Source organism: Haliotis rubra, unplaced genomic scaffold (assembly GCF_003918875.1).
Source record: "Haliotis rubra isolate DU_JTF1 unplaced genomic scaffold, ASM391887v1 Scf81, whole genome shotgun sequence".
Lineage (NCBI taxonomy): Eukaryota > Metazoa > Mollusca > Gastropoda > Lepetellida > Haliotidae > Haliotis > Haliotis rubra.
In genome coordinates, this window is record NW_025767535.1 from 1,772,691 (window position 1) to 1,793,693 (window position 21,003).

At 40.1% G+C, this 21,003-nt stretch overlaps 1 protein-coding gene across 6 annotated transcripts in view; it reads left to right on the plus strand.

Annotated features, from left to right (window-relative positions):
* Nucleotides 1–21,003, plus strand: part of LOC124261795 (coiled-coil domain-containing protein CG32809-like) — a 250,153-nt gene that overhangs the window by 68,611 nt on the left and 160,539 nt on the right. Inside the window, exon 1 of one of the 6 annotated variants that reach the window (XM_046696158.1) lies at nt 12,531–12,699. The exons of the other annotated variants lie outside the window; for them this stretch is intronic. Within the exon in view, the coding sequence (XP_046552114.1) occupies nt 12,606–12,699 (94 nt within the window). The 5' untranslated portion in view covers nt 12,531–12,605. Of the gene's footprint in view, nt 1–12,530; nt 12,700–21,003 lie in introns of those variants that run through there. 6 annotated transcript variants of the gene reach the window in all.

Below are 21,003 nucleotides of genomic sequence, written 5' to 3' on the forward strand. Positions count from 1 at the left end.
ATAGTGGTAGAGGTGGACTGTTTGTATGGTGAGTCTGTAGACCATGGCTGTTGTCCTGTTGTATAGTGGCAGCACAAAGGTGGACTGTGTTGTATGGTGAGTCTGTAGACCATGGCTGTTGTCCTGTTGTATAGTGGTAGAGTCGAAAGGACAAAGGAAGTATGTGGTGGGACTGTTTGTATGGTGAGTCTGTAGTCCATGGCTGTTGTCCTGTTGTAGACGAAAGCAGGTGGTGGCCGGACTGTTTGTATGGTGAGTCTGCACATGGCTGTTGTCCTGTTGTGGTAGATGGTGGAAGTATGGACTGTTTGTATGGTGAGTCTGTAGACCATGGCTGTTGTCCTGTTGTAGTGGTAGTTGCGAAGTAGTGGGTGGACTGTTTGTATGGTGAGTCTGTAGACCATGGCTGTTGTCCTGTTGTATAGTGGTAGAGTCTTACACAAAGGAAGTGCGTGGGTGGACTGTTTGTATGGTGAGTCTGTAGACCATGGCTGTTGTCCTGTTGTATAGTGGTAGAGGTACACAAAGGAAGTATGTAGGTGGACTGTTTGTATGGTGAGTCTGTAGACCATGGCTGTTGTCCTGTTGTAGTGGTAGACGTGGAAGTATGTGGGTGGACTGTTTGTATGGTGAGTCTGTAGACCATGGCTGTTGTCCTGTTGTATAGTGGTAGAGTCTTACACAAAAGGAAGTGCGTGGAGTGGACTGTTTGTATGGTGAGTCTGTAGTCCATGGCTGTTGTCCTGTTGTATAGTGGTAGAGTCTTACACAAAGGAAGTGCGTGGGTGGACTGTTTGTATGGTGAGTCTGTAGTCCATGGCTGTTGTCCTGTTGTATAGTGGTAGAGTCTTACACAAAGGAAGTGCATGGGTGGACTGTTTGTATGGTGAGTCTGTAGTCCATGGCTGTTGTCCTGTTGTATAGTGACGTAGAGTCTTACACAAAGGAAGTATGTGGGTGGACTGTTTGTATGGTGAGTCTGTAGTCCATGGCTGTTGTCCTGTTGTATAATGGTAGAGGTGGACACAAAGGAAGTGTAGGTGGACTGTTTGTATGGTGAGTCTGTAGTCCATGGCTGTTGTCCTGTTGTATAGTGGTAGACGCAGAAAGGAAGTGGGGTGGACTGTTTGTATGGTGAGTCTGTAGTCCATGGCATGTTGTCCTGTTGTAGTGGTAGACGCAGCACAAAGGAAGTATGTAGGTGGACTGTTTGTATGGTGAGTCTGTAGTCCATGGCTGTTGTCCTGTTGTATAGTGGTAGAGTCTTACACAAAGGAAGTGAGTGGGTGGACTGTTTGTATGGTGAGTCTGTAGACCATGGCTGTTGTCCTGTTGTATAGTGGTAGAGTCTTACACAAAGGAAGTGAGTGGGTGGACTGTTTGTATGGTGAGTCTGTAGACCATGGCTGTTGTCCTGTTGTATAGTGGTAGACGCAGCAAATTGTGTCACTGCAGACGAGTACTCCTGAAAGATTACATGCGTAAGTGAGTTGTATTTTATGCCTCTTCTACCAATATTCAAGCACAAAGGAAGTGTGTGGGTGGACTGTTTGCATGGTGATTCTGTAGTCCATGGCTGTTGTCCTGTTGTATAATGGTAGAGTCTTACGCAGAGAATTGTGTCACTGCAGACGAGTACTCCTGAAAGATTACATGCATAAGTGAGTTGTATTTTATGCCTCTTCTACCAATATTCAAGCACAAAGGAAGTGTGTGGGAGGATTGTTTGTATGGTGAGTCTGTAGTCCATGGCTGTTGTCTTCTTGTAGTGGTAGAGACTTACGCAACAAATTGTGTCACCGCAGACGAGTGCTGTCAGAATGATTACATGGGTAAGCTGTGTTTGCCCTTAACCCTGAAAAGCTGCAGGCCCTAAGGACCCAGAGCCATAAAAAGTTGTGGGTCCTGATCAGAATGTGTAGGCCCTAGATTTTACCTACAATGAAAGTAAGTCCCAGCAAACAAAAAATGTAACAATTAACAAACTGAGTTAGAGTTTAACTCTAGCGACTGACTAGTCTTCATGTACAACAAAACCAACATCCATGTCATGATCCAAGTCTTACGAAAAGTCTGAATCCGAATGTTCAGACAGGGATATGTCCGAGCAGTCAGAGTCAGAGTCATTGGGGGATAAAACAGCTGTTGGCCATAAGGACCTGCAGAAAACAAAAGCTGTGTGTCCGAGTGGTTTTCAGTCAGTTTTGGGGCTAAGGACCAGCGTTAAGTTTGAACGCTGTGTATTTTATGCCTCTTCTTCCAATATTCAAGCTATTTCACTACAAAGGAACAGAGAATAGGAGCACTGTATGGTAAGATAAGATAGATTAGATAATTCTTTATTGTCCCAAGGGAAATTTGTTTTGCATCATACGTTCTCCAGTTTTTCATTCTTAAAGCAGCCATACATAACATTGCAATTGGTGATCATGAAATAATCAGGATATAAATACATCAATTTAGTACACAAACATAGATATTGAATAGAATTTTGACAATTAAAAGACAAGTCATTCACAGAATTTGTTGTTAATGCATCTAATACTAGCTGGAACAAATGAGTGGCGAATCCTGTTTGTTCTTAAAGTCTGCAAACGCAGCCTGCGTCCAAAAGGTAATGATGAATATTCAGAAAAGAGTATGTGAGCGAGGATCACTTAAAATTTTGTTTGCCTTTTTTGAAATTTGCTGCTGCTGAAATTTGGTGAGTCGGTAGTCCATGGCTGTTGTAGTGGTAGAGACTTCCACAGCAAATTGTGTTACCTCAGACGTGTGCTACAGAAAGATTACATGCATTAGTGAGTTATATTTTACACCTCTTCAAGCAATATTCAGGAAATGTCACAACAAAAGAAGAGAGTGTAAGTTCTGTGTGAATACAAAATACAAACAAATCGACAGTGGAGAATAATCAGTTTTGATCATCTGCTGAAAAAGATTCCATTAAACATATAGGCAAAAGTGATGAAAATTACATGAATGGATCAGAGACATTTTCAGTGAAGACACTAGGTGGTTATGAAAAGATTACCTTGTCCTGCTCGGCCTTAAACATTTGCCACTTTAGATTATATTTGAGTTATCATATGCCATATGGGGCAATATGAACATTGCATTGCTACTACCAATATAAGTATAGATCAGTAGACCGAGATGAAGCTGACTAGTCACGCAACATTCACTGCTGCCTTGTGGGAGTATGGACAAAGACTTAGTTAGCAAACATTGCCGTGTTGCAAAAGGTTAAACCTAATGTTTCCACCAGTGATGTTAGCCATGTGAAACAACTGCAAACCACGTGGGTTAAAGTAATTAACTGTAGGAGGCTGTATGAGGTGATGACAACTGACATGCATCATGACGTTGGTTACCAAGGAGACATTTGATTACGAGGGGGCAGACCAGAATGGCGTAGTGACGTCAATACATTGTGACGTAATGCAAAAGTACTTTATTGCCTGATAATCCATCTGAATCAATAATTTACAAAAATTATTATTTGAAAGTTGGTTGTCACAATGATGTTTGATTTCATCCTGAAATAATGGTAAATGTTAACACAAAAAAATATCCAAACTCACTTTTGTATCAATGAATCTTTGGAAACCTGTTACCCTTTCATATGCAAGGATCAAATTAAGAGAAACACCAGGTTGTTGAAATTTGATGTCATGTCACAAAAAAAAATTTAATAACTGCATCATGTGTAGGTCGAAGGTCATGATGTCCACACAAGAAATTAATGCTATCTTTTAGAATATAGCTACTTTTGAGTGTAAAAAGAACGGTAAAGTAGGAAATGTAGAGAGGTTTTGTGACCTTAACATCAGAACTATTTCTCTAAGGCCTCGGCAGATTTTCTTCAACTGTTGACTCTGGACTATTTTTCTGAGGCCTCAGCAGATTTTCTTCAACTGTTGACTGGACAGTTCCTGTTCCACTGCACACTTGAGTTTCTGTATCTCATTAAACAGACAGACAGACATTTTATTCAGTAACAGGCTTCCGGCCCAAAATACAATCATGATAATATGTAACACATCAACGCATTTACGTATCTCATTAAACCAGTGGTAATGCTCCCAGATCAGCAGCCCAGAGTAATGTTTATGTTTGTGTAGACCTAATGCACAATAATTGTCCTGAAGGAGAGGTTTCCACATTATCAAGGTCGGGACTAAGGAGGTTTCACAGTATGCTATTTATTTACACAACTGGGCTACCCCACATTACCCATTAGATTCTTTGACCAATTCTTTATTAAAGGAGAAGTTACATCAATAGTTTTATCCTTGTTTCAAATGTCCATTTTAGATGTTTTACAAGAAATACAGAAACAACTGAGACTTCCTTCTGTATTCAAATTAATAATTATCCCCTGCAACGCGTTTTGCGGGGGTATTAAAATGGACTCCGTCCGTTCATTCACCAAACTTGGCACATAGATAGATCTGGTGGTGTACTGGTGCCTTTTGGTAGTTTTGGAATTCTGAATAAAACATTTTTGGCGTCCATGGCAACAAGTCCTCTTTTCCGTGCACATTTGTCTTTTCCGGAGCAGAACTCTAAAACCGTTCACTATTTCTTCACCAAACTTGGCACATAGGTAGATCTGGTGGTGTACTGGTGCCTTTTGGTAGTTTTGGAATTCTGAATAAAATGTTTTTGGCTTTTCCATGGCAACAAGTTTGACTTAGCCTGAAAATGGTGGTAGTGCTCTTTTCCGGAGCTGAACTCTAAAACCGTTCACTATTTCTTCACCAAACTTGACACATAGATTGGTCTGGTGGTGTACTAGTCCTTTTTTGGTAGTTTGGGAATTCTGAATAAAATATTTTTGGCATTTCCATGGCAACAAGTTTGACTAAAACAGAAATTTGTGGTAGTGCTCTTTTCCGGAGCAGAACTCTAAAACCGTTCAATGTTTCTTCACCAAACTTGGCACATACATAGATCTGGTGGTGTACTGGTGCCTTTTGGTAGTTTTGGATTTCTGAATAAAATATTTTTGGCATTTCCATGGCAACAAGTTTGACATAGACTGACATTGGTTATAGTGCTCCTTTCTGGAGCAAAACTTTAAAAACCTTTCAATACTCTCCTTCCACTTTTCTATATACACACCTAAATATTTGACATAATCATAACTCGTAGACATAATCATGAAGAGTATTTTGCCATTACGGGGATATTGATGACTTTGTCTTCTTGTTGAATCCCTGACATGAAAAACAAATAATTAAATTCAGCCAGTATATACTTTCCCCATGGATATAATAACAAAATGAAATTTAGAAATCTTGATCTTATACTGGAATCTTTTTAAATAAAGCATCTATGTAAACATTTTGACTTGTGTTTATTAAACACAGATGCATTTTGCAAAGTATTCTTCATATTTTTCTTTTTCATTCATGAAAATGTTCTTTAAGAATCCATAAATGCGTTGAAATGATAATGGCTATCACTCAAGCATTAATCCCTTCCCTTTAATAATAGATTACGAAGGGATCGATAATTTTATTGGCAACAATTGTAAAGTATCCAGTGTCAAACTTAACTGTTGTGTCAATAACACATAAGGAGTAATTTTATGATTGTCTAGTGTCCAATCCACCTTAAATTTGGCCAGTAAACTGTTTCTGACATCCGACAGTCCAATATTTCAGTCTCAATTGTGTTTGTTAATTGTTGTAGGTGCAACACTGCTATTTTCTCACCTGTGCAGTCCGGAATGTTCAAGCTGTTGAAACATTTTTTACCAAAAATGGCAATGTCAGGTTTTGTAGAGTCAGTGATAGATGATGACAGGCCTTGTTCTCTGTGAACCTCAATTGGAAGCTGCTTGATTCCAAATAATAGATGTTTATGTGAATAATATATTCTTTTTCCTTGATGCGATGAAGGGTGTTTTAGAACTGAACTTTAGATTTTGCCGTCATGTACGAACTTCATTCACATCATTCATGAATTTGTCATGAGGAATGGGTGGTTGTTATGTTATGGTTTATTGCCATTATCCGGTAAACGTGTTGACAAGTAGATCAATCTTCGTATTGACGAGTTGATCAACTTTGGGCTTGGGGTTCAAACTTGATAAGTTGGTACTGCAGTTCATTGTGGAGAAACAGCAGGTCATGCCCAAGACCCAAGTTCTATTCCCCACATGGATTTCTGATATCTCTTCTTGTGATATTGGGGGCGGTGGGGTAGCCTAGTGGTTAAAGCGTTTACTCGTCACGCCGAAGACCCGGGTTCGAATCCCCACATGGGTACAATGTGTGAAACCCATTTCTGGTGTCCCCTGCCGTGATGTTGCTGAAATATTGCTAAAAGCGGCGTAAAACCAAAACTCAGTCAGTCACTCTTGTGATATTGATGGAAAACCTAAAATCTTATTCACTCACTCACACACTCACTGTTGAGAGTGGCATCTGTGAGACACTCAAGCTGCCAATGATCATGGGTTTGAATCTCAGATTCCACTGATCATGTTGCTAGCGGCTTCAGCTCTATACTCTTGCTTGGATGTTTTACCAATGTTACACATCTAATATCACTTTGGACTTAGCTAACATGTCATGATAAAACTATATTGTTAAAGAAACTCACTTACCCTGTAGTCAGAGTTGTTGGTGAGGATAAACATGTGTCCTTGAACCCTATGAGTCACGTGACCATGCACTAAAAAGCTTGACCACCCCGTTGTTTGGCCAGAGGTCATTATTTTCAGGCTGCCGTGATCCAACTTGAATATTGCTCCCTGCAACATAAAACAACATGGAGTGAGTGAGTTTCATTTTATGCCGCACTCAGCAATATTCCAGCTATATGGTGGAATAATCGAGTGGACCAGACAATCCAGTGATCAACAGCATGAGCATCAATCTATGCTATTGGGTACCGATGACATGTGTCAACCAAGTCAGTGCGCCTGACGACCCGATCCCGTTAGTCGCCTCTTACGACAAACATGGGTTACTGAAGACCTGAATTCTGACCCGGATCTTCAGGGGTCAAAACAACATGGAAATAAACTTACCAAAGATGATGCCACCCACTTCTCTTGGCATCTAGCATACCATTTGTTTCAACGTCCAGTATATTAACTCTTGTGTCGTATACTGTACACAGCAGATGCAAGTGAGTGAGTGTGGTTTTACGCCACTTTTAGCAATATTCCAGCAATATCATGGCGAGGGACACAAGAAAAGGCTTCACACATTGTACCCATGTGGGGAATCAAACCCAGGTCTTCTGCGTGACGAGCAAACGCTTTAACCACATGGCTACCCTTCTGACGCTGATGCAAGAGAATTTTACACAGCAGTATATCACCATGTGTATTCATTTGTTAGGAGCCGAATATTTTATTGACTTGCAGGAGAGAAAAGATGAAAAAAATATTCTAACATTGACATATTGACATCTGCTGACCAGAGGGAATTTTCCTGGAATTCATTATACCGCACTGTGGCATAAAAATACCTCTTAACAGAGCACAGCATCTTGCATACCAAAATATGGTGCTTGGATGGGATGCTTGCACCTTCTCTGCCCATGAATACCCACAAGTGGCTCAGTGGTCTTGGGTGCCAAAAGTTGCAGGACAGGAGTGAGTTCCTTCAGGAATCAGAAGCCTAGCTGTGATTGGGTTTGAATCCTTATTTGCTCCAATTATGTTTTTAGGTTTGTCTGCACCATACCCATGTCCTTGGGTACCGCCAAAGTGGTTAATGTATGAGACGGGTGGTGGTGTAGCCTAGTGGTCAAAGCGTTGGCTTGTCTTGCCAAAGACTCAGGTTCGATTCCCCACATGAATACAATGTGTGAAGCCCATTTCTGGTGTCCCCAGCCATGATATTGCTGGAATATTGAAAGAAAAAAACAATGTGTGAGACCTGCTTTTTGTACTTTCTTCTTCAACCAGTTGACATGTTGTTCATATATGGAATATTGATAGTAGCGATGTTACACCCAGGACACTCATTTATCAAAATATTTATAAAAGTGTGTCTGCGAAATTTGCAGTCCATGACTTCATGTGAGCTGAAGCACTCTCATTTCTATTGATCTGAAGAAGAAAAAAACATTTGATGATAATCAATCAAAAATGAAAAAAATAAATAAATGAAGATTACTTTACATGGTATTTTCAAATTTTTCATCCCACTGTTCCTTGTATCAAGCGAGCTGAAGTCTCAAGCGCTTTCCCACCACGACACTTTCGTTTCTCACTCAAGGGTGATGCAGTAGCCTAGTGGTCAAAGCGATTGCTTGTCATGCCGAATATCCTGGTTCGAATTTCCACGTGGGCACTATGTGTGAAGCGCATTTCTGGTGTCCCCTGCCGTGATATTGCTGGAATATTGCTAGTAAAACTAAACTCACTGATTGACTCATTTCTCATGAGGAATCATCGCTGCCATCAAGAATCTTGAAAATTAACCTCTAATAACCAGCACTAGGTAACCTTTCTATATGTGTGTTTGTGTTGATAATGCCATGCCAGTCAGCTGAGAAAATTTATATTACTGAATATATTTCCCAGATGAAAGTACAATTTTTGTTTGTTGATACAGTTTGGTTTGATTTTGCAGACTTTACAGAAAAGCAGCAAACTTCACCCTTCCATTCTCACTAAATTTATTTCGTGAAAGCTAAAATGAAATAGAAATTCAAACTGACAAATGATTCAATTTGGCTTCTGGAGGAGTGTTTATTGTGTGACAGTCATCGCTTGTTTGTAAACATACCAGTCAGTTAGTTGCAAGTTCAACTCCATGCATTGTTGTAGGCTGCCTAGCACAGTGTGGAGTTGTGACTGGTGGCAGTGATAGTTGAAAGAGCTCTGAAACAGGTGATAGCTGTGAGGAGCTTGCAGACAGCTGTTCAAAGGGACAAAGCTATTATCCTTAGAACAAACATTCAGGTGTAGTGCAGAAGACAAGTGGATTAAGTGTTCTCTCATTATGAAAAAGATCCAAGTTTTATTCCTGAACTCATTATGCCGTGTCTAGTTCAAGCGTCGGTTCCTGCTGTGATATTGTTGGAATATTGGTAAAACTGGCGTACAATTATACTCACTCAAGTGTCAATTACCCTGTCGTGTCATAAACTTGAAATATTGCCAGTAGCTGATATAAAAACAAATATTTATTCAATAATTTTCCAATTTTAGACTTGATAATGTTGTCCTGAAATATTGATTCTTTTAAAAAAATGTAGCCTTTTTTAAATATTGTCATTAGGTGATTGGAATCAGAGAAATAAATTTAAAAATTTAAATATTTGAACTAAGTGAATTATTCAAAGATCTCATGTATCAGTCATCATGTTAAGCTTCAACATTCCCTGTAGGACGTTACAATTCCACAAACAATTACCACATCAATAGAGAATGTGAGTGAGTTTAGTTTTACACAGCTTTTAGCAATATTCCAGCAATATCACGGCAGGGGAAACCAGAAATGGGCTTTACACATTGTACCCATGTGGGGAATCGAACCCAGGTCTTCTGCGTGATGAGCAAACGCGTTTACCACTAGGCTACCCCACCGCCCAATTTAATCTTTTTGTCTGGATCATTTTGCCTTCCTTCTTTCAATTATGAGGAACACAGTAACATGATATTCTTCAATCTCTTGACTTTCTATATCCATCTTCATCAACAGAAACATCACCTGATAGTTTAACTACATAAGTAACCAATGTATGCTCACACATGTTGCCATAGTAACCATTATATTTCCCAGATGTTCACGACTATTCAATGTTCTGATGAACAGAAAAACAAACGCTGAAGTCTATTTCAAGCACGAAGCCTTTATTTTTGCATGTGCACTTCACACATGGTAGGCGTTAATGTGTCCGCATTCTCCGACAGCCTTGCATTTTGTGGCTTAGCTGTGACTTAAAGCTGGCTGGTGTTGAACTCAGGCCTCTTAGTGTTTACTCTGTGGATTATCAAGATCGATCTCAGGCAGGATGAGATCATATGAAAGAGGAAAAATTACGATGAGATTAAAATAGTTTTTAATGCTTCTCATTTAACCATTTTTGTTTTTGAAGTAGGAATTATGAATTCAGGAGATAATATTTGTCATAGATGTGTTGATTTGTATTTATCATAAAATGATCAGTTTAATTCATATGAGATTTAAAAATGTTTAATTGTTTACTTTTTAATAAAAAATATCATTGGTTGGTAGTATGCAGTGACATCTTGCTTAATGTTCTGGAATTGCTGGAAGTACCGTTTAGACTTGTTTTTGATTTTGAAAATGGAATCCACCAATTCTTCAAAACCTGTGAAAAGCCAAATTTAAAGAAAAAATCAGTTAATTATACCATCAATACAAATTAATGTGTTCAGTGAAAAAAATGTTATGCATTCCAAAGGTTATATTGTAAAAACAACCAGACCAGCAGGATTGACATTGCTCGTAGTCAACGAAATCAGATACATTTTAACCAACAAACATGATATGGGGATCATAAGTTATTACATTTAGTTCATCAACAGACAGGGGCGGTGGGGTAGCCTAGTGGTTAAAGGGTTTGCTCATCATGCCGAAGACCCAGGTTTGATTCCCCACATGGGTACAGTGTGTGAAGCCCATTTCTGGTGTCTCCCGCCGTGATATTGCTGGAATATTAAACTCACTCACTCACTCACTCACACACTCATCAACAGACAAGATTTATTTTTTCTAAAAACACACAACTTGACCCATGCATTCATTCAATAAACTTGTATTCTTTTTGGTAAAAATTAACAATATTTCAGACTTTGCAAGAAAATACCAATCAAAGCAATGATAATTTCTGTGACAAATGAAATCAGAATAATGCTTATTATAACTTAACCCCTGGTAAATATAGACCAAGAGACAACATGACTCCCGCTGAGCATGTCCAGGTGAGGGGTAGACCCACTGGGAAGGAAAGCCAGTATTGTTCAGAGATTGCTGCCAAATGTTCCATCCTCTGACATACGTTCCACGGAAACGATTCCTGGTGCCGCTAGAGACACTTGTAGCCATGCCTCATACCACGAAAACACTTTGCACTTTCCTGGCCTGACGGTATAAATATCACTGCTTGCATAAGCGCCATATGATTTTCATGTGAACCAGATCTACTTAATGTCATTTTCATTGCTTGGATTATTTTGGGGTCGGTAGTGCTTGTTGGGAATGTGTAATTGAAGCTAATGTTATCTGGTGTTTGACTGACAAGATCGTTAATACTGAAAATAGCTGACGTGAGTCATGTTTCAACTTTTTGTCTGTTGGTGGGAATTCCTGTCAGGTGAAAATGTCCCCAGTACTTTATGCTGGTGGTAGAAGGCAACTAGAATGGGGATTGGATGGTCAGAACTAGTTGCAACTATAAACAAATTACTGAGTGAGTGAGTGAGTTTAGTTTTATGCTGCTTTTACCAATATTCCAGCAATAAGAGAGTGGGGACACCAGAAATGGGCTTCATACTTTGTACCCAAGTAGGGAGTTGAACCTGGGTCTTCACATTAGCCACTGGGCCACCCCACCACCCTTTTAAACTCATGAGTTAAGGAATTCATTATTTGGTTTTCCTAGCATTTGTTGATCATGAGGATGTACAGATAACTCCATGGTTGTTCCTCTTTTCTTTTAAGTCTGACACACTGGGATATGACTGTAATACCGTTCAATATTGGATAAATCTTACTCACTCACTCATTCACTCACTCACTCACTCACTCCTCACTCATCGACCCATCTGCCAAACACTTACATTCACTCTGACACTCACTGGGATATATGAATCTGTCACATCTGTTGCCTTAGATCACTCTATAACGAATATGGCTTATCTGTCAAATCACTCACTCACTCTCTCACTGATATATCAGACATATCTGTCGCTCCAGATCATTTGGGGTGGTGAGGTAGCCTAGTGGTAAAAGTGTTGTCTCATCACAACAAAGATCCGGGTTCGATGCCCACATGGGTACAATGTTTGAATTAAACCCATTTCTGGTGTCCCCCGCCGTGATATTGCTGGAATATTGCTAAAAGCAGCATAAACCATACTCACTCACCCCAGATCATTCTCACTCTGTGATATATATGGCTTATATGTTGAATACAATCACTCACTCATATGCACTTTTCATATCTGCTTATCCAAGTCACTCACTCGCTGATAACCTGTACGTATACTATTCCACATAAACCAACACAACCCACAATGGACCAATCTCTTACAGATTCCCCAGCTCATCAGCTCCCTGTAATGACGGCTTTCTTTCAGCACCCTGCACTCAAGGAACTAAACAGCTACACACATCTACAACACAAACATATACATGTCTTAAGGGGTAGTGCCTCAGCGGCAGAGTATTTACTGTAACAAAGCTTCCCCCCAAACACACACCTTGCCGGGGGAATCTACGCAAGCAGAATAGGCACGTCGCCAAGGTTACCTAACAAAAAATGCATGCACACGCACACGGGTGGAACGCATATGCGTGTAGTGGTTCAGTAAACTGGATACCAGCAGGGGGGTTGGGAGGAATCAAAGGAGGGATGTGATCACTCGGTTCGGGGAATACTGAAGCATGTATGAAAGTGATGAGGAGGATTATGATAATCTGTTCTGGGAGAAGCAGGATCTTCGCAGCAGCACCGCCAGATCTGCGTCACTGCAGAATGGTAAGTCTGATCTGCAGTATCGTTCTCTACCCTACAAGTGATACACTGTAATGGTCGGCTGTTAATAACCCTACAAGTGATACACTGTAATGGGCGGCTGTTAATAACCCTACAAGTGATATACTGTTGTGTTCTGCAGTTACACGTGATACACTATCATTTTTCTACAGTCATGTACCTTCCAAGTGATACATTGTTGTGTCTGCAGTTATGTACCTTACAAGTGATACATTGTTGTGTCTGCAGTTATGTACCTTACAAGTGATACATTGTTGTGTCTGCAGTTATGTACCTTACAAGTGATACATTGTTGTGTCTGCAGTTATGTACCTTACAAGTGATACATTGTTGTGTCTGCAGTTATGTACCTTACAAGTGATACAATGTTGTGTTCTACAGTCATGTATCTTACAAGTGATACACTTTCACAATCTTTGATTGGTCCTCTGTCATGCAATTCTCATAGACCCCAGTCTTGGTCTGCTGTAATGTCATTGTCATGGATCCTATGATTGTACCTCTGTCATGTGATTGTCATGGATCCTATGACTGTACCTCTGTCATGTGATTGTCATGGATCCTATGACTGTACCTCTGTCATGTCATTGTCACGGTTTCTATGACTGGACCTCTGTCATGTGATTGTCATGGATCCTACGACTGTACCTCTGTCATGTGATTGCCATGGATTCTATGACTGTACCTCTGTCATGTGATTGTCATGGATCCTATGACTGTACCTCTGTCATGTGATTGTCACGGTTTCTATGACTGGACCTCTGTCATGTGATTGTCATGGATTGTCATGGATCCTATGACTGTACCTCTGTCATGTGATTGTCATGGATTCTATGACTGTACCTCTGTCATGTGATTGTCATGGATCCTATGACTGTACCTCTGTCATGTGATTGCCATGGATCCTATGACTGTACCTCTGTCATGTGATTGTCATGGATCCTATGACTGTACCTCTGTCATGTGATTGTCATGGATTCTATGACTGTACCTCTGTCATGTGATTGCCATGGATCCTATGACTAACATCTGTCATGTGATTGTCATGGATCCTATGACTGTACCTCTGTCATGTGATTGTCATGGATCCTACGACTGTACCTCTGTCATGTGATTGTCATGGATTCTATGACTGTACCTCTGTCATGTGATTGCCATGGATCCTATGACTAACATCTGTCATGGCATTGTCATGGATCCTATGACTGTACCTCTGTCATGTGATTGTCATGGATCCTATGACTGTACCTCTGTCATGGCATTGTCATGGAGCCTATGACTGTACTTCTGTCATGTGATTGTCATGGATCCTACAACTGTACCTCTGTCATGTGATTGTTATGGACCCATACTTGGTCTGCTGTCATGTGATTGTCATGGGTCCTATGACTGTACCTCTGTCATGTGATTGTCATGGACCCCAGGCTTGCCATGGATGCTATCCCTGTTCCTCTGTGAGAGCCTTCTCTCCCTACAGGTGTGTGTCAGGCAGTCAGTGCCAGTCAGTCCTGTGATGTTGTTATGTTATGCACTTCTGGTGTCTCATTTGGTGGGAAAGTACCACAGAATGCAGTCATGGAATGTTGTTTTTTATGACTGATGGTACAACTTCCGTCAGTAGGTATTCATTCATGACTGGCTGATGCTGGGAAAGCACTGGTCTGGGTAACTTGTCAGCTGTGGTGGGGATTCCTCAGTGATTAACCATTGACTGAAAGCATTGTGTTTCCAGCAGTACAGCATTCCTTTCCATTCCGGCTTAATACCCATAATTTCAGCCTTCATCACGGCACTGGTACATCACTATACGTCTCCCAGGTTTCCAATGGCAACTGATCCAATGTTTCCCATGTAGCCTTGTTGAATATCTGACAAAAAACATTCTGGAATTTCTCAGATTTTTTATGGAATAGATGCAAAAACAAATGCTTGTAAATTGGGTTCAACAGCACCCATGCTGAAGTAAAATCTCCTAAATGCAGCGTTTTTGTGTCTTCCTTGAGGTGGCCATGTTCAGGTCTTGTATCTGTTACAGCCATCATGGAACACACTGCCAACATTTGCTTGATCTCTATTCTTATTTGACTGTTAAAAAAGCTGGCTGCCCTGTTTTTTTATGACCTGACAGTATGGAAACTATTGGTTGTGCGTTATGCCCTGACTGACCTGATCCAGATTTGATTAACTACAGGCAACCAGGGGGCGCTGGTGGTGAAGTCATCTAAGGCGACAAATTTTCACTGCAGAGTTATGTCCCTTAGTCATGGCAGAAACTTATATCCATGGCTTCTTATAATAGACATGGGTTCAAATCCTACTTCATCTTGATGATGTTTTCAGGTTTGTCTGCACCCGTGCTCATAGGTTTAATCAAAGCAGGGGACGTGAGAGTAGCCTAGTGCAGGGCTCCAGATAATTTTTCAACATCAGGAGTACGTACTCCTTATTTCTTCAATACAGGAGTACTGGAAAACCTAAAGAGTACATTTAGAGTACTGAATGGAATTTAATGGAGTATAAGTAATGGTGTGTTTCGTTTCATATATGCTCCACAACATCGCTACTCTTGTGTAAACAGGTCAACAAACAATAAAACAATAATTTTACAATAACTTTGTACGGAAAAAAAGTGAAATAAAAAAATAATAATTCATATAAATACATCTGTAAATGATTCTAAGACCGTACACCATTGCTGTGGTGCGTATCTGCTACGTTTTCTAAATTATATGCTACCGTATCGTGCATAGGATATAATTTTTATCCGTACATACGCTGATGCGGCCCTTATCTGGAGCCCTGCTAGTGGTTAAAGCGTTCGCTCATCACACTGAAGGCCCGGGTTCAATTCCCCACATGGGTACAATGTGTAAAGCCCATTTCTGGTGTCCCCCGTCATGATATTGCTCACAGGAATATTGCTAAAACTGACATAAACCCATACTTACTAACTCACTCACTCATAAAAGTGGAAGAAGTCTGAGTTGAGTGTGTCCAGACAGACTTTCCTCCCTCATCAAGCCAACATGTCAGGATACTTGACCTGTACCTGAAATACTTTACACAATGGCATTACGTCACACCCTCAAACTGCAGCTGGCCATGTCTGTCTCACAGCCCCTGAACAATATCATTTTGCCTTCCATCCAGCCCTTTTTGTGTTTGCTACAAGGTGAGGTGGGGTGAGGTGAAATTGGGTTTTACGTCGTACTTGAGAATATTTCGCTCATATGACGACGTGCATGCGTGTGTATGTGTATGTGCGGCTGCTTGTACTAGCCCAGACTGAAGCTGGTTTTATAGTGCTAGCCCACTGAGATACCATGCCCGCAGTGAAGCATGAATACCCCACTCAGACACAGTATACTGACTCCGAGCCAACCAGTCCTTGTACCCATTAATGCCGAGCGCCAGTCAGGGACCAACAAGTACCATATTTTAACGTCTTTTGGTATGACGCGGTCGGGGATCGAACCCGCGACCTTCCGCTCTCCGGGCGGACGCTCTAACCACTACACCACGGAGGCGGCCGTTTGCTTCAAGAGTGAGTCTGTATGGTTTTACGCAGCTTTTAGCAATATTCCAGCAATATCACGGCAGGGGACACCAGAAATGGGCTTCACACATTGTACCCATGTGGGGAATCGAACCCGGGTCTTCAGCATGTTGAGCGGACGCTTTAACCATTGGGCTACCCCACCGCCCCCCGTTTGCTACAAGAGGGCAGGTTTCAGTGTCCTGAGGTTCTGAATTTCCCATCTCACAGGGGATCTTTTTCAATTTCATTAGTTATATTCTGTCAAAATTGTATATTTTCAGATAAAAGGCATATGACTTCTTGATAGCAACTTCTTGTTTATTACATAGAGTGACGTTTCGGTGTAGATTCTTACACCGTTATCAAGCTACACCTAAAAGTTGTTATCCATAAAGTCGTATGCTTTTTTTTTGAAATGCCGAGAAAACAATATTTTTTCAGAGACAAAACGTTAGTCTCCAGGTTACATTGTTACAGTTTCAATGCTGCTTTTGGGTAGCCTAGTGGTTAAGAACAAATAAACTTCTTTTTTTTGTACTCTTTTAACTATTACATATGAAAGGTTTGTGGTTAGTCTTATGCGGGACATCAAATTCATTCTTAAAAAACTTGTGGTTAATTAATACCGAGCGATTAAAAGTTGCCAAAACGTCGCCTGCTTCACTCTCGCCCGCCATCGAAACCCGAGACAGTTTACGTAACTCTGTCGCCAGAGTACTGCAGTGACGTCATGTGAGGAAGGATTTTCAGTTAGTTGTATAGAAAGTGTGTAGCAAGCTCGTCATTTTGATGATTTCTCAACATCAACGAAGACATGCCGAATCGTTGCGTTGTCGTCAATTGCTCCTAGGGGTCGGGCGATGGTGCCACCATGCACAGATTTCCACAGGACCCCGCTGTTCGTGCGAAATGGGTTATGTTTGTGAGTGCGAAGCGAGCGTTGCGTAAGCCTGAAACGATATCTTACTTGTCTTCAGATTGCTTCACGGTAGTTAAAGAATCAAAACTACTTACTAGTTGTAGTAAAATATGTATATGATTGATGACCATAAAGATTTTCCATGACACAACTTGTAACATAACGATTTCTTCCTCGGAAGCGAGGTTGTGGTCGAAGTTACAATAATACTGTAAGTAGTATTATATCGACACCAACCTCGCTCCCACGAGAGAAATTGTTATGTTATAAGCTATGTCATGCAAAATCCTATTGGCCATCAATCAAATACATATTTTACTACCAGCAGAAAGTAGCTTTGATTTTGTAACTCGGTGAAAACAAACCAAAATAGCATTTATCCCCAGACTGGCGGATGTTCGCGACAGGGCGCTGCCATTTTTCAAAATCATAAAGTCACGGGCTAAAGTCTGTTAGAATGAATGAGATTATGGTTTGTTTTCATCAAGTTAGAAAATCAAAAGTACTTTCTACTCGTAGTTAAATATGTATTTGAATCATGACCAAAAGGATTTTGCATGACACAACTTATAACATAACGATTTCTTCCACGGAAGCGAGGTGGGGGTCAAAGTGACAATACTGCACGATAAATTTCTTGCTACATTCACGTGGTTAACGTCCACTCACCAGTATGTAGATACTAGTCAATGTACGTCTTTATATTTGGTCCTAATTAGTTTATCATCATACTTGTATGCATTTTGAAACTAAATAAAAAGCAGGCTATCTGCTGATACTTATAGTGAATTTTTAACAGGACTGTAATATCTAGACATTTTATAGTTTGCCAGTGTGAATCATAAGTCGCACACACGCCCTTGTGTATGTTGTCTGTCTCGTTACACTTCACGGCGAAAACGATGATTCTGTTGAATGCTACGACAAATGAATAAAAACAAAATGCAAATATTAAAATTAAAACAGATTAAAGTTATAGGAACAATGTCAGGCTATTACCTTCTTCGAGGAATGTATCCATCAATATCCACAAAAACCAGTGATATGCCATTCATCTGCAGCTGTTCCAAGTGATGTGTCTTTTAACAGTCTAATTTATCAAAAAGTGATCTTTCGTTTCAGGTATTTCACATTGGTGTATAGTCTCATTGGTCACCCAAGATAGCACACCTGGGAACTAATTGCATAATGTCTGCCATTCTTTGAAAAAAAGTAATTTAGTTAGCCAATAATGAGTAATCAATCAATGTATTGGCGGTTAATCCTTTGAAAGAAGGACGTTGTTTTTACGCAGACACAGACACGACAGAGTGTATTCAGTATAGATTAGTAACTCTACATACATAAACACTACCTTTTAACAAATCCGCTGTGTAAGATAAAAGTAATTAATCAATCAGCGTGTAATCGGTTAATCCTTTGATCGATGTTTATAATGTTGAGTATTTACTCCAGACACAAGAATTGCCAAATGGGAACCTTTGTCGGGTAATTTAAGTGGTGTTACCACTAATTATACCTGTTATAAAATCATTAACTGACCATCAAGTGAATGATGACAAATAACATGTGTAGGTTTATACCCCCTAACACGGGTTACAACAAGGGAGTATTAATTGCTGTATTGCGTGCAATTTTAATTGCATGTGAAAACTTATGGGCCAAACTGTTTTGAGAATACAAACAGAACTTCATTGTTGCATAAGAAATACATATAGGCATTTGCTGTGTGCTAAAGCTATATGTACCTATTTACCTAAGTAAATTTTCAGATTCTTCTAGCAATGGCAAAGTAGGGTTGTTTGGTTTACGGATTCAAATAAATCAAATGTCAATTTTTAATATCATACGTAATAGACGTCATATTTTTACATGACATGATTAAATATCGAGGTAAAAAAACACAGAAATGGGATCAATTTGGATCAGTCATTATACCATCCAGGCTTTAGAAAACCTGGAAAAGCCCACACTGCTTTGATACTTTATTACAATCAGACAAGAACTACCGGGGATATTTTCAAATAACTGCATCTGATGGGCGTCCACCCTTCTTAATGTCGCACTGTTTAGGTTGAAAAAATTAACCATAACCGTGATGGGCGAGGGTGATCATCGTTTTTGCTATCACTAGCGTCTGGCTCAAACAAATAAGGCCTAGCGACACCAAGCGATTTTGACAGAATCGTCTATGAAAACAAGTTGTAACTCGGTAACTAGGCAAAGCAGGAGACAAAATTAAATGACAGTAGATTGTGAGAACATATAGCTTTCATTTTTCACAACAATTGTCACGATTTCAGGTTTAAACAAACCTGTAAACAAGATAATTTACCCCCTGAAATGTACATAAATTCTGCATCGGCCCTCATAGCTATTCCTCATATGACGTCACAGAGACGCGCCGCTCTGATTGGTTGCAATTTCGTTCGCGGGTGAGAATTGAGCACTGTTGTCAAAAAGGTCGATTTAAGTTAATTAAAGATCAAAATGAGTAGTTTTAATAACGATGCCAATTAGTGATTTATGTATTTGTACCCCCTAGAGTATATGTGATCTTTAAAGCATTCGTTCGTCACCAAAGACACGGGTTCAATTCCCCACATGGATGAAATCTGTGAAGCCCATTTCTGGTGTCCCCTACCGTAATATTGCTGGAATATTGCTAAAAGAGACATAAAGCTAAACTCACTCACTCAACGCTGCTCTGTGATGTATGAAACAATACTTGCCCAGGGTCCTTGAGTGATCACGTCACGGTCACCCTACACGTGTCTATCACCATTTAGCCATGCAATAACGCCTTTATAGCTCTCTTAGTCGTGTACGTTGTAGTGTTAATCTTCTATAATGTCAGCAAACAGTGTATAACATAGAGTAAACACACATGTAGTGATGCTGCCTCTGGTTACAGGGTTGTAATTGGCTAATACAACACCTCCGATGGGATTAGTCTGTCACTCGTACTCTAGGATCCCCGCCATTGCCTAATCTTCATCACGACTTCAATGGAATATAGGATGTTGCTTTCTGCATCGGTTAGCAAAGTCATTTGTTTTACTGCTTGGCTTTTGTCTACCATGTAATTATTTCTCAATGTGAACTGTAATTATTTTGTTTTATAAGCAAGTCAGATTACTCAGTTGTCAAGTGCAGAGTTCATGGTGCATGGTATCCTTGAGTCTGGGTTTCAATCTCAAATTTGGATTTTTCTAGGTTTGTGAGTACCATCTTCATAATCGTCAGTTTTACCGAAGTTGTGAATATGTAAGACCGGCATCACGTTAAGCTTTCCCCTACCTTAACCTCACATGTCATAATATAACTGAAATATTATTCAACACAGAGTTGATCCCAATTCACTAACTAACTAATGGTGTAATCCTGTGGGCAATTGGGTAACAATCATAAGGTCTAATTATGCGCTTGCATTTGATCTTTCTAAGTATACAACTCACTCATTTTAGACAGGATTAGGCAGTTGTCACATATCTTTGCCTGCAGTTTGATTAATCTTTCCAGGAACATGCAAACTAATGGTCAATAGCGTGAGCATAGGTTTACTTTCTCGGCGCAAAATATTACATGACACAACCTCATGACAATGTTCTCCAATAAAGTAACATGCCATAAATATAAATGCCATGATATACTGATCTATCCAGCATTAAACCCAACCCACACACTGTATCAACAGCCTGCTGTACTACTTACCCTGGGGGGCAGTGGGGTCGTCTAGTTGGTAGAGCTTTGTTTGTCATGAATAATACTGTCAGTTTTAGTAGGGGCGGTAGGGTAGCCTAGTGCTTACAGTTTCGCTTGTCACGCC